General features: G+C 32.5%; 1 protein-coding gene and 1 pseudogene across 1 annotated transcript; both read right to left on the bottom strand.

The window, feature by feature from the left end:
• Positions 1-269: 269 nt before the first annotated feature.
• Positions 270-3,015, bottom strand: LOC139858245 (probable NADH dehydrogenase [ubiquinone] 1 alpha subcomplex subunit 12). The gene is made up of 5 exons (XM_071847108.1): positions 2,850-3,015; positions 2,226-2,252; positions 1,693-1,784; positions 918-1,027; positions 270-490 (listed from the first exon to the last, which is right to left on the bottom strand). The coding sequence occupies exons 1-5, from the start codon at positions 2,936-2,938 to the stop codon at positions 332-334; spliced, it is 477 nt and encodes a 158-aa protein (XP_071703209.1). The 5' UTR covers positions 2,939-3,015; the 3' UTR covers positions 270-331.
• Positions 3,016-11,472: 8,457 nt separating this feature from the next.
• LOC139859571 (callose synthase 2-like) lies at positions 11,473-13,896 on the bottom strand (annotated as a pseudogene).
• Positions 13,897-15,166: the final 1,270 nt, after the last annotated feature.

Genomic DNA, 15,166 nt, shown 5'->3' with positions numbered 1-15,166 from the left:
TCACTGTCATTACTCAACTAGTTCGACCGTTTGGCTCACGGAATCCAATGGAGACACGACGCGTGTCTAAATTCAATTCGAAAAACAACAAATCTTTTAACTTGACAACAAAATAACCAAATTTAGCAGCAGATTAACTGCAACCATAATTTGTTCAATACATTAACAGGGAACAAAGAAATAACTTGACAGTTGAAAACTGTTTTAAAGATTGAATTAGTCTAGCATTGTTCAACCACTTCAAACAAGCTTATTAACGGCTAGATATATTGGAGCCGCACACCAGCTCCTAATAGCCCATTGATTCAAATATTGTTTTTAAGGAACAAAGTTATTGGGTCTTGGTTGGTTGCCAGGACTGGTACTTGGTCCAATCTCTCTGGCCTGGGTTAAGCGTGTGTCCCTTGGAATGGTAGATGTATTCATCACCTTCCCCTGTGAAATTCTCCTTGTGATCCAACCCGTACCTCTTCGGTTTAAGCATTAGAAGCTGCAACAAACCAAAATTACATCATTATTCAAGATGTAGCAAAACATCAAATAATGCTATTATCACGAACTTAAGAAAATGGGCAGGTCGGGTAACGGTTCAAAATAGTCGGTTTTGATTAAAACATGTTTGGTTGACCCAAAGTTCTTTGAACTTTTCACTATAAATGTAATACAATTATGGTACTACATGATTACAAAAACTACTCAACTACGTGTAGGTGTGCCGAAACTTGATATTGCCTCCTTTATTCATACGCTAGTTGCAAATATAATAATTTCCAATATCACCCAACTTTATTCGTGAATAGCTAACTAAGGGTGCACAAATTGCAGTATTCAATTGCTTTTGACTGACTAAAAAAACTAACACTACAAAAAAATGATCCTACAATGACCAACATACTGAGATAGAAGATATGACTTACCTCATCTCCTGTGTGATCAGTTATATGGTGCAGCCAACCATGCCATTCAGCTGGGATCTGAGAAGCATTGTAACGGTCCTTGGACGCATATTCCACCCACCTGTGTCTTCCTACAAGTGAAAATACCTGATTAATATATTTATATAAATTAAGTTGCACATAACGATCATCAATTTGTAAAAAAAAAATAGGCATCATCTATCCAACAGATTGAATTCCGATATTAGATACATGTATTGATGGGTCTTTGGCCTAATGGTAACCTCACATGAGGTCTTAGGTTCAAACCTCACTAGTAAACACATCTTAATGCGGCTGCAGAAAGTGTCGAAAACGGTCACGGGTTAACCCGGTTAGGCCGCGTACAACTGAGTAAAACCTCCTCTGTATACCTGTTTGAGGACCTATCAACCAAAAGGGTGGGGGTTGAAGTCTCATTTGAGACGATGTGTACATTTGTGAGATTATAGGTAGGATAGTTGTAGGCTTTCTGATGTATGATTTTAAAAAAGATAATACTACATACACGAAAAAGCAGGAAGAGAAGCATATAAGGTGGATTACTTCATTAACGAGAGTCCATTTCGAAAAAATAAACAAACTCGATATACTATTCAAGGGATAAATATAACACAATCAAAACAAGTGAAAAACATGTAGCTGCTAATCACTACACAACTGCAACACAAAGCAGATATTCATGAACTATATAAGAGGGAGGCTAAAATGTAAATAGATAGTTGAACATAAAAAAAATATCAAGATCACGACTCACCATATTGTACGTTCTCAAGCTTCTGATAGTATTTGTTTCCAAACTTGTCGACTCCCACTAGTGTACCACCTATGTTGTGTTTCTTGGTTTGCCTTGATGATTCAGAGAAAAAAATAATTCCATAATCATTTATTGTTATAGACTTATAGATAGATGATACAAAGCAGGCTGAATATTCACGTTTCAAATATCCTAAACAACGAGCTTCTAATTTCTTAATGGAGTTAAAATTCCTAAAAGTTATATCATGTCTTTCGATTAAATGGCAAAGGAACCCATACAGTAAGCCAGTAAAACTTCAGTCTATACCTTACTAGCTGTATACTAAGAAATGAATCAGATGCATTACTTTATCTGACTTATATAAACAAAACAAAAATTACAATACATCTATATTTGTAATATCGATATGCAGACCAAGTGTCCTGCACTCATTATGAATGACGTACGTGTATCGTAAGGAAAATAATACTCGTAATAATACTCGTATAAATTTAAGATACATGAATTTGAAGTAGGGGAGCTTTACTTACAAAAGATTTCCATCTGTAAGACAATTCCTGAAACAAACACAATCAAAGTTTAATTCGTTTGCAGTATAACAATAGATACGCTTATAAGTATAATCCTATATACAATACACATATTCCTCCCTCTAGGCTAATATCAAATGTGGACTTCTCCAAAAAAGTGATTTTAACTCCAAAACCGATATCAGTTAATTCGGTCTGTATCGAAAACATCAATACAGATTTGATTATCGAAAGCCGAAATGAACCATTATTGTGATATAAAACCACTAAGAAACAAACAAGTATAAGAAATATCATTTGCTCAACCTAAAAAATGATTCTAAGTAAAAACAAATAATAACCTAATTTCCGTAACATCATCATAAATTAAATCGATATATCGATATCGATATCGATATATATATTATAAATCTAACCTAATTGCTACTATATACAAACATGCATCAGATAATACAACTAAGTAGTGATTAAATTGAAGCGAGATTTGATTTGATTTGATTAGATTTATTTCAAAAATAGATGTTGAATTTGATTTTGATTGAACTAAATTATTTAAGATAACATAAATAAATCGTGAAATACATATAACAAATATATAGAAGATAGATAGATATAAGAACGAACAAGTATCCTTCTTCACGAAGGTCCCTAGCGAAGTTAAGGAGGCCTCTTTCTCTGATGCTTTTTAGAACGTTCTTCACAACCGAACCCATGTCTATCTATCGATTATTGATCGATCTATGGATGGCTTCACCTTTCCTTTTTACTACAAGGATCGATGCTATTTTTTTTTTTTCTAACTGTATTATATTTAAATTGAAACTAACTTTTAAGTTTAAATCTAAGGGAGCCATAATCCGATAATCACGTTTGATTGAAAAAAAAAAAAAAAAAAAAAACAATTTTTTTTCAAAAAAAATTTTTTAAGAAATTTTTTTTTTTTTAAATTTTTTTATTTTGGTTTTTCGATATTTTTTTTCCAATCACATGTAATTGAATTTGACATGCAATAAATCACATGTGATTCTGCATGCCAATCACATGTGATTGTTAAACCCAATCACATATGATTCTGCATGTCAAATCCAATCCCGTGTGATTGAAAAAAAAATTTATTTAGTAAAATGACGAATTTCAGTAAATTTGTGCTAAAACCTTTAAACACCAATTTTTTGATCAAAATTTGATCAAATCACCGAATTAAAGTCTGAAATTTTAAAGATATGATCACGAAACCCTAACAAACTTAATCAAATCACCGAATTAACCCTAACAAAAGTTTTTTGAATTTTTTTTTCAATCACATGTGATTGTCGTGCCACATGTCGCACTCTAATTGATCCGTTGGATTTCAAGCAAATTATTGGATTCCAGGGATTAAAACTCTTGTATTTATTTAATTAATTAATTGCAAATTTTAAGTTACTAAATTATAAATAATTGTAATTGTCTTTAGAAATTTAGTGTAATTGAAAGATATAGTCGTAGTTTTTTAAAAAGTCTTCTTAGGTTTATTTTATAAGTTATTAAACATACCTTGTATGAATGAGCTTCGAGAACTGATGTTCAAACACGGAATCAACCGTAAAACACAGAATCAACCGTATGTGCCTAATGATAAAACATAGTGAATGTAAAAGATAGCACTATAATCGAAATCAGAGTAAATGGTGCTGCAATCAGAGTGCAAATAGCTATAATCAAAAGAATGACGTTGTAAGCGGAGTAACAAACATCTCTAATCAGAGTAGCAGCGCTGCATCGGAGTAACAACATAAGCAATCGCAGAAACGCGTCTCAATCTATTGTTTGTCGATGAAAGAAAAATCGAAATCGTCGATGGCGGATCTGTTAATGGAATACGGTTGCGATGGTTTTGAAAGAAAATTGAACGTAGAATAACAAGAATGGAATAGATAACGCATATATGATATCATTTTTAACAAACCCATAAACTGCAAAATTACATAATTACCCTTCCATCTCAAATATAGGCCGTATCGTATCTTGTGGCTCAAATTGCTTCCCTCACTTCCATCTAATTGTTTACTTCCCCTTGGAATATGCAATTATATATATATATATATATATATATATATATATATATATATATATATATATATATATATATATATATATATATATATATATATATATATATATATATGGTCATCATCAAGAGGGAATCATGTTTTTGGGGAAGTGAACTTTTCTCGTTTTTTCCGGAAAAAAAAATTTCAGACATTAAGTTTAGGTGAAAATATGAATATTTAAAAAGACACTTTGTGATGAATGTTATTATTTACGCGGAAAAACGATTGAAGAAATAATCGATAACATTAATATTATTCCTAATAATATTTTTGGAACGTCGTTTTCTTTCATCTTATATGAAGTTTTTTTTTTCTCCAAAATTTAGCCCGATTTAGAGTTTAGGGTTTAGTATTTTGGGTTTACTCCCTAAACCTTAAACCCTAAACTCTAAACCGTTCGTGTTAAAAATTCAATCTAAACCCTAAATTCTAATTTCTAAACTCTAAACCCTAATTTCGAAACCCTAATAGCTAAACTCTAATTTTTGAACTTTTATTAAACCAGACAAATATAATTCTACAATAATATCTCTAAATAACATAGAGGTTTAGTGAGAGGGCTATAAAATAAAACTCTAAACATAATACCAAAAATATAAAACTCGTGTACCAATTGCACAAATTCTTGAGGTAGTCGTGGCCCTCTCAAGTTACCACTAAATTCCGTCTATGATTACTATATAATCAGGCACTTGATCGATCACCAATGTAATTCTTCACTCCCTCTTCACTTTAATCATCTTCTCTCTTTTCAACTTCTTCAGTCGATTTAACAAAAGTTGTCACAGATTTCATTAACGAAACTGTTTTGCCTCGTTACACTCGATCAAATGAGACAATCATAGATATTTATAACGGTGTTCGTTGGCATTATGTGAAAGACACTAGTAGATGCACCAGAACAAAACAACGAATAGAGATGGTCAACGATGGTAGAAAAACGTGGACCTCGAGTTTCATTTTCGTTATTTGTGTATTAAGATCTAGCAATTCATTGAACTTGCGGGCATAACTCAACGGTTCACCCCATGTCCTTGAGTCATGGGATAGGGAGAGGTCGTGAGTTCGATCCTAGGGGATGCCCCTGATTTCTTTAAACCAACTGAACACTAATAATGGTGATATATATTGACGCTATAAGGAGGTTTTACAGGCCCGCTTGATAGGATAAAGGCTCGACCACATGCCCGTATCAATTGTGGTTCGATGTTCCCTGGTTAGCGGTTCAGGTTTCCACTCGAAGGTGTGCGTGAGTGACAAATGAGAGTATACGATGTCAAAATTGTTGTTAAAAAAGATCTAGTAGTTCATTAGTTGTATCTTTAAACAATATTTTTATTTAACTATAATAGGGTTCATGAGCTAGTAATATATAGTGAGTAGTATAGAGTAGGATAGCTTGGTTAATTATAAATACATTAAAATAAGATAACTTTATTAGGCTAATTACATTACTTTATTAGAGGCGGTTAAGATAATATTTTTGAATTAATACACAATATCCATTTAAAACGAACGAGTTGAGAGTGGTAAAACAACCCCAAGCCACTCTATTGTCGCCACCACTGGTGATCTGCGACATGTAATTTCTATTTTTACCATCCTTTTTTAACGTTTAAGACCTCTACTGAAGGCTTGATTGAATTGCATTCGCGTTTGGAATTAAAAAACAAACAGAAACCAAGCCATAAATGTAACCGGAGTGAACAACAATAACCCCATAGTTATTTATAATATTGTGCTATGGTTCTGATTGATGCCATAATCCAAGTTTTCTTAAAACTCGTGTGAATGCTTGTGCAATCTGATATAAAAAAAAGGATTACATAACATCAACATAATGCTAATTAACAATAGAATGAGAATCATTTGAAAGCCCAAGTGATGTACATACATCATCAATAAATATAAGTGATATGCTCATTTCTTTCAGATTTGGTTCATTTCTTTTAGTTTAGAGATTATGATATAAGAATTGTAAGAATTTATTTTGAGATTATTATGTATGATATAAAAAGTGGGTCTTAATTTTTATTCAAATTTAAATGAAGAAAATAATGCAAAGAGAAGAGGCAGAAATGCTTACTAAAAGCAGCCCCCAGCCAGTAGCCAAAAACGCGAGAATGCTTATTACTATATCCTAATCAAAAAAATTAAAGTAGAAACAGATGCAACAAAGATTAAACCATTGATAATTCGGAACACAATCTGATAGTCAGCACTAAGAGTTTTTCTCCAATATGAAAAGTCCGAAATAGAATAGAAAAAAGTAAACGGGATTAGCTAGTTACTCATGTATGATTATACAATATTTATAATTTAATCCAAAAGTGAGACACAACCATTCTTTGTCACATTTTAGGTTTCTTAAAGTACGTTTTATTTAAATGCTATTTTAATTATTACAAAATATTAGGTGTCGCGTACAGTGTACACACCTTCATTACAACTAATGCTCCAATTATCACAAGCCATGAAATTTCGTAAACCTAAAACGAAGTAGCAAACATTACGGTATTTAATACAGATTCAGTGCTATTCAATATCTAAGACTTATTGGAAAAAAGGAAATAAAAGGAAATAAAAAAAAAATGAAAAGTACCTCAAAACTTTTGCTACTTCTTAAGCTCACGAGGGCAAACTGAAAAATAAAGAACCGAAGCGCCAACAATAGTTCGGTGATGGTACCGCGTAACCTGGAAGATATAAGATGCTCGTGTTCTTTTTCCCAGCAAGTTTCTCAATTTTTATCTGCGAAACACAGATTCCTCTGCGGTTACTTATCCACTTACTCCAGTCCGTCAACCACTATGTTCAACTCTTCACCACTGGTTTCTTCAACCTCATCAATATACGCAACACGAAGAGATGGATACCTGCTCATGAGTCTATAAAGGACGTTCAGAAAACATACTAATATATACATTATCAACACATACTTTCTATCTACCTTAGAATAAATAACACAAAGAAAAAAAATAAAAAATAACTTTAAAAAAATCTACATGTCATGAGCACGAGTATCCGGAGAACGCTTTTGTTTACCATATTGTTGGCAAGATACCACATATGAGAACTTCGTATCGACCACTGTCTGACATTGTGTCAGTAACGATCTTTCATGGCTTAAATATTCTTTTGTATTAGATGCATCAACCTTGTAACCTTTCATCAACTCTGCAAACAAGAAGTATACATCTATACATATTCATATAATATATAGTTAAAAAATAGAAGAATGTGCACTTCTTATACATACCTTCATCTTTCGCCATGTCAAAGAAAGCCCGAAGTTCCAAAGCTTGCAGATAATAATACACCATATCTCGAACTATTTCACGTTTTTAGTACAGAAATATACAAAAAATAATAAAATATTAAAAATAAAATTCACCGTTTAAAAAAATAAATAAGTTAATGCAATGATCTCATCACCAGCTTAATTACTTACCAGCTTTAGTTAGTGTTTGACTTCTATATGATGTCCAATGGTGAAGCTGGTCTTCCATATCCGGAAGACCTATAACCTCGTCTTCATTTTTGCAATTTACCCGTTGAAGGAAGTTGTCCCATTCATCTGTGTATCATATATTAACAACTTAGTATCGTAGCACCGAGATATAACAAATCGGAAACAACTGAGAAAACAAATTGGCCTAGGAAATTTTTTTAAAAATAAAAGAGGATCGAAACACCGTCTACATTTGGTATTTCCAAGATCCCACCGGGAAAAGAACATCCTCAATGAGGTACGGAGTAAGAACCCTTTAGTAAAACCCGCAATATCTGAAAAAATCAGTATTATAATAATTATTTATTAGCGTTAACTTAAAACCAACGGATACACGCACTCATAGGACCTCTACTGATAACAAACATTATTTACGTAGGTTACCTCATGTTAAGAAGTAAACTATATTAAACAAAAACATTGTAAATTTCTATTTCATTTCCTCTTCTTTTTCTTTCATGTTCCAACTGTTTACATTCTTTTCCTTTCATTTCCTTCTTAAAAAAGACCCACAAATGTAATACGAAGTACATTTTTTATTTACCTTGTTTTCCCATACTCAATAATAATCCCCATTTATACCCCAAACCCGCCACATACTCGATAAGCAATAGCCAAACCCGACCCAAAAGTTCTAGGGTTGGAGCTTTTTTGTTATCCCCATGTATGGTCAGAATTGATGTTGTTCCCATTTTTTTTGAAAGAAAGTAGCATACTAACCAAAAACTCAAGAAGCTTGACAAACTGAATAGTGAGACTAGATAGTTCACTCATATCAAACTTGCTGAATACATCTTTCTTCTCTATGTGATCGACAACAATTGCAAATATCTCGGCCAGCACACTGAGAAAAAGTCAAACCACATTTAATAACTATATAGTAATATAATATTAATCGTGGAAATGATTCTGATGAGATTACTTACGTCTTCTCTCGATCCTCCTAAAACCAAAAACATCATTATGTTTTTGCATGAGGCAAAACATTCACGAACTGCGTTGACCATATAACCATCAGATACGATCCTATTTTGTAGTTCTGAATCCCTTCCACTACTATCTTTTTCCATATCCAAAGCTATAGGAAGAGTTGGTGTCTAACTGGGGTTTTGTATTTCCTTCGCGGATCCAAACGCTCTCACACAGCTGTAAAATAACAGCTGACAAATTCATTAGCCAATTTATTTATAAATTGTTTAATCTATGTTAAGTTTATCTCTAATGGATAAAAATAATAATATTAGTTTAAACGGATACATGTCAAATGAGTTAAAATTCTCGCAATTGTAACTTCATGAATTGAAACTCATTAAACAATTTATTCAAAAAATGATTAAAAATTAATAAGGGAATTAATTAAAAATAAATAGAAGTCCCACAAGAATGTGTTTTGGGTAACCGACACATCTAGTTAATGTCAAAAATTATATGTTAGACCCATAACCCAACCCGCCAAAATCGCGCCCGCCCATTTTGCCACCTCCAATATGTCCATTAAGAGTCATGAATAAAATCATCGTAAAAGAAGAAACCTTGCTAGAAAGTAAAAATGAGTCTACTGAATGAGATCCAAATCACGATCTACCCAATTTGGCATGAGTAACAATGCCGTCCCTTTAAAATTATGGGCCTTGTTCAGTAAAAAAACTAGGCCTTTTGTATAATAAAATTTTCTATATATAATAATAAATTCAATAATATTAATAATAATACATCTTTCAAAAGAGCGGTTGCAAAAAACTTAACATCAAACAATATTCAGTAGTAGGGAATTGCGTATGAGCTTTTATGTGTATATTCAGTCGTTTATTTTATTTACTAAAAATTTTGGATCAGTTAATTGGTTGAATCACTATATATAATATATGTCGGCTTTTCCTTGGGACCCTTTGAATTATGAGCCCTGTGCAACGGCACACTTAGCACATGTTTAAATCCGCCTCTGATGAGTAATAAGTCCATTTCCCCGAATCATCACAAAACATGTGCAAAAATAAGCATAAACGAATAAAAGAAGTTTTCAAAGATATATGTATTAAATCATCTTCATCATACCGATTATTTATCAAATCCTCATCACTAAAACTTGTACTATTTATTTTATTCCACATCTGAGCAAACTTGCTGCATCCTCTTTCTTAGATGTAACTTGAAATAGATACCCAAATACATAACTATAAGAATATAAGCCGAAATATTGTAATGTGTATTTACTAATGACAGAATAGTAAAGTAAACCTTATACTTTAGTCCACTTTTAGTCTCTTCGCTACTTATGACTGGAATTAAGTTATTGTTGAAAGCAAGTGGCAGTTGCTCAAACCAGCTTCTCAACATGTCCAGAGTTCGTATCTAAAAAAAGAATAACGTGAGAAAGGATCTAAAAACATAATCCAAGTCGTCGAAACGCACCATAAAAATCACCAAATATTGTGGAAAAAATGGCATACCAAATTTGAGTATCCATTAAATACACATGAGGGAAAATAAAGGAAAAAAGAAATTCAATTTGCATACTTAATACACGCTTGTTGTAGATAAGGAAATATGGGCGGGGTAGGTAGCATGAGTAATGGGCCAAAACATGTTTGAGCCAAAAGGAATGGTTTGGAGCAGGCCAAAATAGACCAATTCAAGTTTGACGTAAGCACATTTTGTGTTTTACTTCTGATTAAGAAGTATTCCATAATTAATATGGTAAATATGACTAGATAAATTTTATACTTATAATTCATGTCAAAAAACTATGTACACGTAGACATGTATAACCCATTTAACCTTTTTTCAGGTCTAGTGTGGTACATTATACCCATTTAACCATCTGAGATGAAAGATAACCCAAATTGACCCTTTAACTTAAAATTGGGTAAAATTAAATTATTTAGCTTGTAAGATAGAAGTATTTGGATGAATATAACATACAAGAATACTAGGAGCCCAAAATGCAATATATGACGACACCCAAATTGTTTTGAGCTTGAAAAGATGAAAGAACAATGTCAAGTTGAACATCACTCCTTGGAGTAACTTATAAACTTGAAATTAAGGCCACAAACAAGCTTTATTACCATGAGGGAAGAACTCGTACCATTGGTAAGGATTTACCATTATACTTGAGAACATATATACATAAGCAAAGCTAGAATTTTAAGTTAGGGGTTCGACTTATTTATAAAGAATAATAATAGATATTGTACGTTATAACAAAATTAATAGTCTTTCTTTCTAATCGGCATATTTTAGAAGTAAATTATATCAAACAAAACACTATAATATCTATTCATTTCCTTTGGTTTTTCTTTCATTTCCTTTGGTTTTTCTTTCATCTCCCTACTGTTCCTTTCATTTTCTGTTTTTCTTTCATTTCCTACTTAAAAAAAGATTCACAAATGTAATACATTTTTTATTTACCATCATTTCCGTTATATTTAATAAAAATTCGTTCATAAATTTCATACTACTGAAATGATAAAAACACTCGATAACTAAGTATTTCGAGTCAACAAAACCTGACCCATACCAAAAAATGGGTTTGACTACCCATTACCTAGAGCACTCGTTTCTTTTAAGCATTAAAAAGTTCCAACAACCAAATAAAATTTTGCCGTGTATTTATATGGACCATTGTAGAAAAAAATTGGAACTATACCTGATCTTGGTTTTGAACTGGGTCGGAGGAGTCATCAGACTTCGGTACAGCTTTTAGGAGAACCAAATAATAAGAAACTCGGCCAACCACCTTGTTCAACTCTTCACCATTGGTTTCTTCAACCTCATCAATATACGTAAGACGAAGAGATGGATACCTGCTCATAATTGTAAAGGATATTCAGAAAACATACTAATATATACATTATTAGCACATACTTTCTATTTCTATGTACCTTACAATAAATAACACAAAGAGAATAAAATAAAATAAAATAAAAACTTTTTTTAATAAAAACCTACGTTGTCATGAGCCTCGGAATGTCATGAGCACGAGCATCTGGAGAACGTTTTTGTTTACCATATTGTTGGCAAGATACCACCTGTGAGAACTTCATATCGACCAATGCCTGAAATTGTGTACTAGATGCAGCAGCCTTGTAACTTTTCATCAACTCTACAAACAAGAAGTATATCTATACATATTAATATAATATAGAATAGAATGAAAAACAAACAATAGAAGAACATGCACTTCTTATACAAACCTTCATCTTCTGCCATGTCAAAGAAAGCTTGGAGTTCAAAGCTTGCCGATAATACATCATACCTCGAACTACTTCATGTTTTTAATACAGAAAAATACAAAAAGTAATAAAACTAAAAGATCACCCTTTAGGAAAATAAATAAGTTAATGCAAGGATTTCATCACCAGCCTAATCACTCACCGGTTTTAGTTAGCGTTTGACTTCTATGTGATGCCCAATGGCGAAGCTAGTCTTTCGAATAAGTTCGTCTTACAATCTACCCCATTCATCTGTCTATCATATATTAACAACTCAGTATCATAACACCGAGATACAACGAAAAATATCGAAAACAACCGAGAAAACAAACTTGCCTGGGAAAATTTTCTGCAAATAAAAGAGGATCATAACCCCGTCTTCATTTGGCCTTTCCAAGATCTCCATCGGGAAAAGAACATCCTAACTGAAGTACGGAGTAATAACCCTTTAGTAAAACAAACAATACCCGAAAAAATCGGGTATGAGAATGATTATTTCTTAGCGCTAACTTAATTTCAACAGACACACGATTGATGAGACATCTACTGATAAGCAACATTATTTATGTAGGTTACCACATGATAAAATTTCTATTAATATTATTTTTGACCATTTAAATACTGAGTTTCAACCGAGTTTTGACAAACTTTGACCAATTTTTATCGTTAATCAAGTTGTAAGCCTGAGTAGGACCTAGGTGCTTCGGTTTAGGGCCATTAAAATTGGAAGTGCTATTGGTAAAAAAAAATAGGAGGCATATTGTGATTATTATTATGAAAATTTTATTTCATTTTACTTTTAGAGTTAAAAAATGAACCACTATATGAATGGCCCATGGACCCGAAAAGACATCTATAATACATAAAAGTAATGGACGAGCAACAAACTTACTAGAAAGATATCATGTTTCGAACTTTAGGTGCGGCGGGCATTTCCATAAACAATGAATTTGAGAATAAAGAGATACGTCTTCTGGCTTCAATGTTTGATGGCACGTCAATAGAAGATTCCTTTTCAGTGAGCAACAGATGAAGCCTTCTTATCTAGTCGAAATGAAAACATGGTTTACATATACACATACTCACATAGCAAGTATAAGTTAACATGTGAAATAAGACCACTTTTATTAAAACTCAATATCAATGAATGAATGCCCTATATACATTTTCATTGTTTTCCTTTCATTTCCTTTTTTTTTTTTTTTTTTAAAAACTCACAAATGTAAGTACATTTTTATTTACCTATATTTTCGCTATATTTAATAAAATGCCGTTCATAAACTTAGTAGTATACAATAAATAAATAAAAATATAGTTGTAATTTAATGAAAATTATTAAAGTTAAAAAAAAATTTGAAAGAACTTATAGAGAAAGTCAGAAATGGTACCATGTTTATTTTCGTAATTTTTGTATCAAGATCTAATAATTGATTAGTTGAATCTTAAAACGGAATTTTTGTTATAGGGAATTGAGCTAATAAAATATAGTAGAGTTTGGCTAATTATAAAAAAATATATAAGTAGAATTACTTTACTGAGCTAATTATGTTAATCTATTAGGGTGGTTAAGATAATATTCTTAAATACAAAATATCCATTTCAAATGATCAAGTTGAAGGTAATAGAGCACCCAATGCCAAAGCCACTCTACCGTCTCCACCACTGCATGAGATAATCGTTAGTTAGGTTAGAAGTATTGACAGTCGACGCGAGCAAAAGAAGATTAACACCTCCAAGTAGAAACTGAAAGCTAAATTCGCAACTATAAGGACAACCCATAAGAATGTATACCTAACATATAACAGTTAAAGTTACATGTATATCTTAAAACAACTAACTGAACTAATCGTCATGTGTTTTTTAATTAAAGTTGTCCTACTTGATGATTGAAAGAGGATCCTCATGCACTCCCCTACCAGGGAAGAGTGGAAGCTAAGAATTTCCTTAAAGTATCATAAATATATATTGAATGACACATCAATAAACGTAAATTTCTCTATATAAGAAACATAACTTAGGCTTGTGAGAGTTAGCAAAATAGGCAGATTAGGTACATGCTTAAAATAGATAAAATTTATACGAGGTTGTAAATATCGCAACTGGGGAGTATTCGGTCGGAACTTTTTAAGGATTACTCGTATGTTGACCAAGGTAACCGATTTTGACTGATTTTCTAAGTAATCCCGAGTTTTGGCCGATTTTTTTTACTGATCCCAAGTTTTGGCTAAAGTTGACCGATTTTTGATCAATTTTTGACCAAGTTTGACTGAGTACTCGCCAAGCACTCCTCGAGTTACAAAAACTGAGTACTTGACGAGTAATTCTGAGTTCTGCAACACTGATTTTTTGTGTAACTTTTTTTGTGGGATAAAAGAAGTACAACAAGACAAAAGTTGACCAAAGGTTTCATGTACATGTGACCACCACATAATAAACCTTACTATTCTATAATATGATCTCTCGAGATATCGACGGAGAAAAGGTAGGAGGAACAATAATGCAGAAAGCATGTTCGGAGACAAGTAAACAAGAACTACAAAAACGAATAGAGACGGGGAACTTGTTCCATTGCCTAATCAGTTTTTCACGGTCTCTCCAAATCTTGAAGGATTGTGCAAACTATAAGCATACATAATTGGTAAGAGTTAAGAACATAACCCATGGTGTTGCATTAACAGTCTTCTAAATGTAACGAAGCTTGACATGAAATGACATGTTGAACCTTGCATTTCACATCATCCCCAGATCAATGATAGCTGAAATTATCAGATTTGCATTACGTGTATATATTTTTAAGAACCTTTTTTTGTGGGATATCTGTTGGGGTGACCTTCACCCCTTTCCCACATCGGTTGGAGAGGCAAAAACAAAGGCCCTTATATGTGGCTTGATACCTCTTCCTCACAGGACGCGTTTTAAACCCGTGAGGGCAGTTGAGTCGCTGGTGGCTCGCTGTTCCCAAAGCGGACAATATTCTGTGGTGGTCCTGGCTTCTGTCTCCGTTGCCATCAATATCATTATTTCATAATTTTCATGTGATTTATAAATGAGTTTATTGTTTTAAATGTGTTAAACGTTACACATTTTACTAATGTATGTGGTGAACTTTGAAAATTTCCATTG

Source organism: Rutidosis leptorrhynchoides, chromosome 7 (genome assembly GCF_046630445.1).
Source record: "Rutidosis leptorrhynchoides isolate AG116_Rl617_1_P2 chromosome 7, CSIRO_AGI_Rlap_v1, whole genome shotgun sequence".
Classification (NCBI taxonomy): domain Eukaryota; kingdom Viridiplantae; phylum Streptophyta; class Magnoliopsida; order Asterales; family Asteraceae; genus Rutidosis; species Rutidosis leptorrhynchoides.
The sequence above is the reverse complement of the archived record's forward strand: the minus strand, read 5'-3'. Positions and strand labels throughout refer to the sequence as shown.

Excerpts from the sequence above, each read along its gene's own strand:
- LOC139858245 (XM_071847108.1), bottom strand. The coding sequence starts at position 2,938 with ATGGGTTCGGTTGTGAAGAACGTTCTAAAAAGCATCAGAGAAAGAGGC. Across the intron at positions 1,785-2,225 it reads CTTACAGATGGAAATCTTTT|GCAAACCAAGAAACACAACA; the intron begins GTAAGTAAAGCT and ends TGAATCATCAAG. Across the intron at positions 491-917 it reads CTGATCACACAGGAGATGAG|CTTCTAATGCTTAAACCGAA; the intron begins GTAAGTCATATC and ends GGTTTGTTGCAG.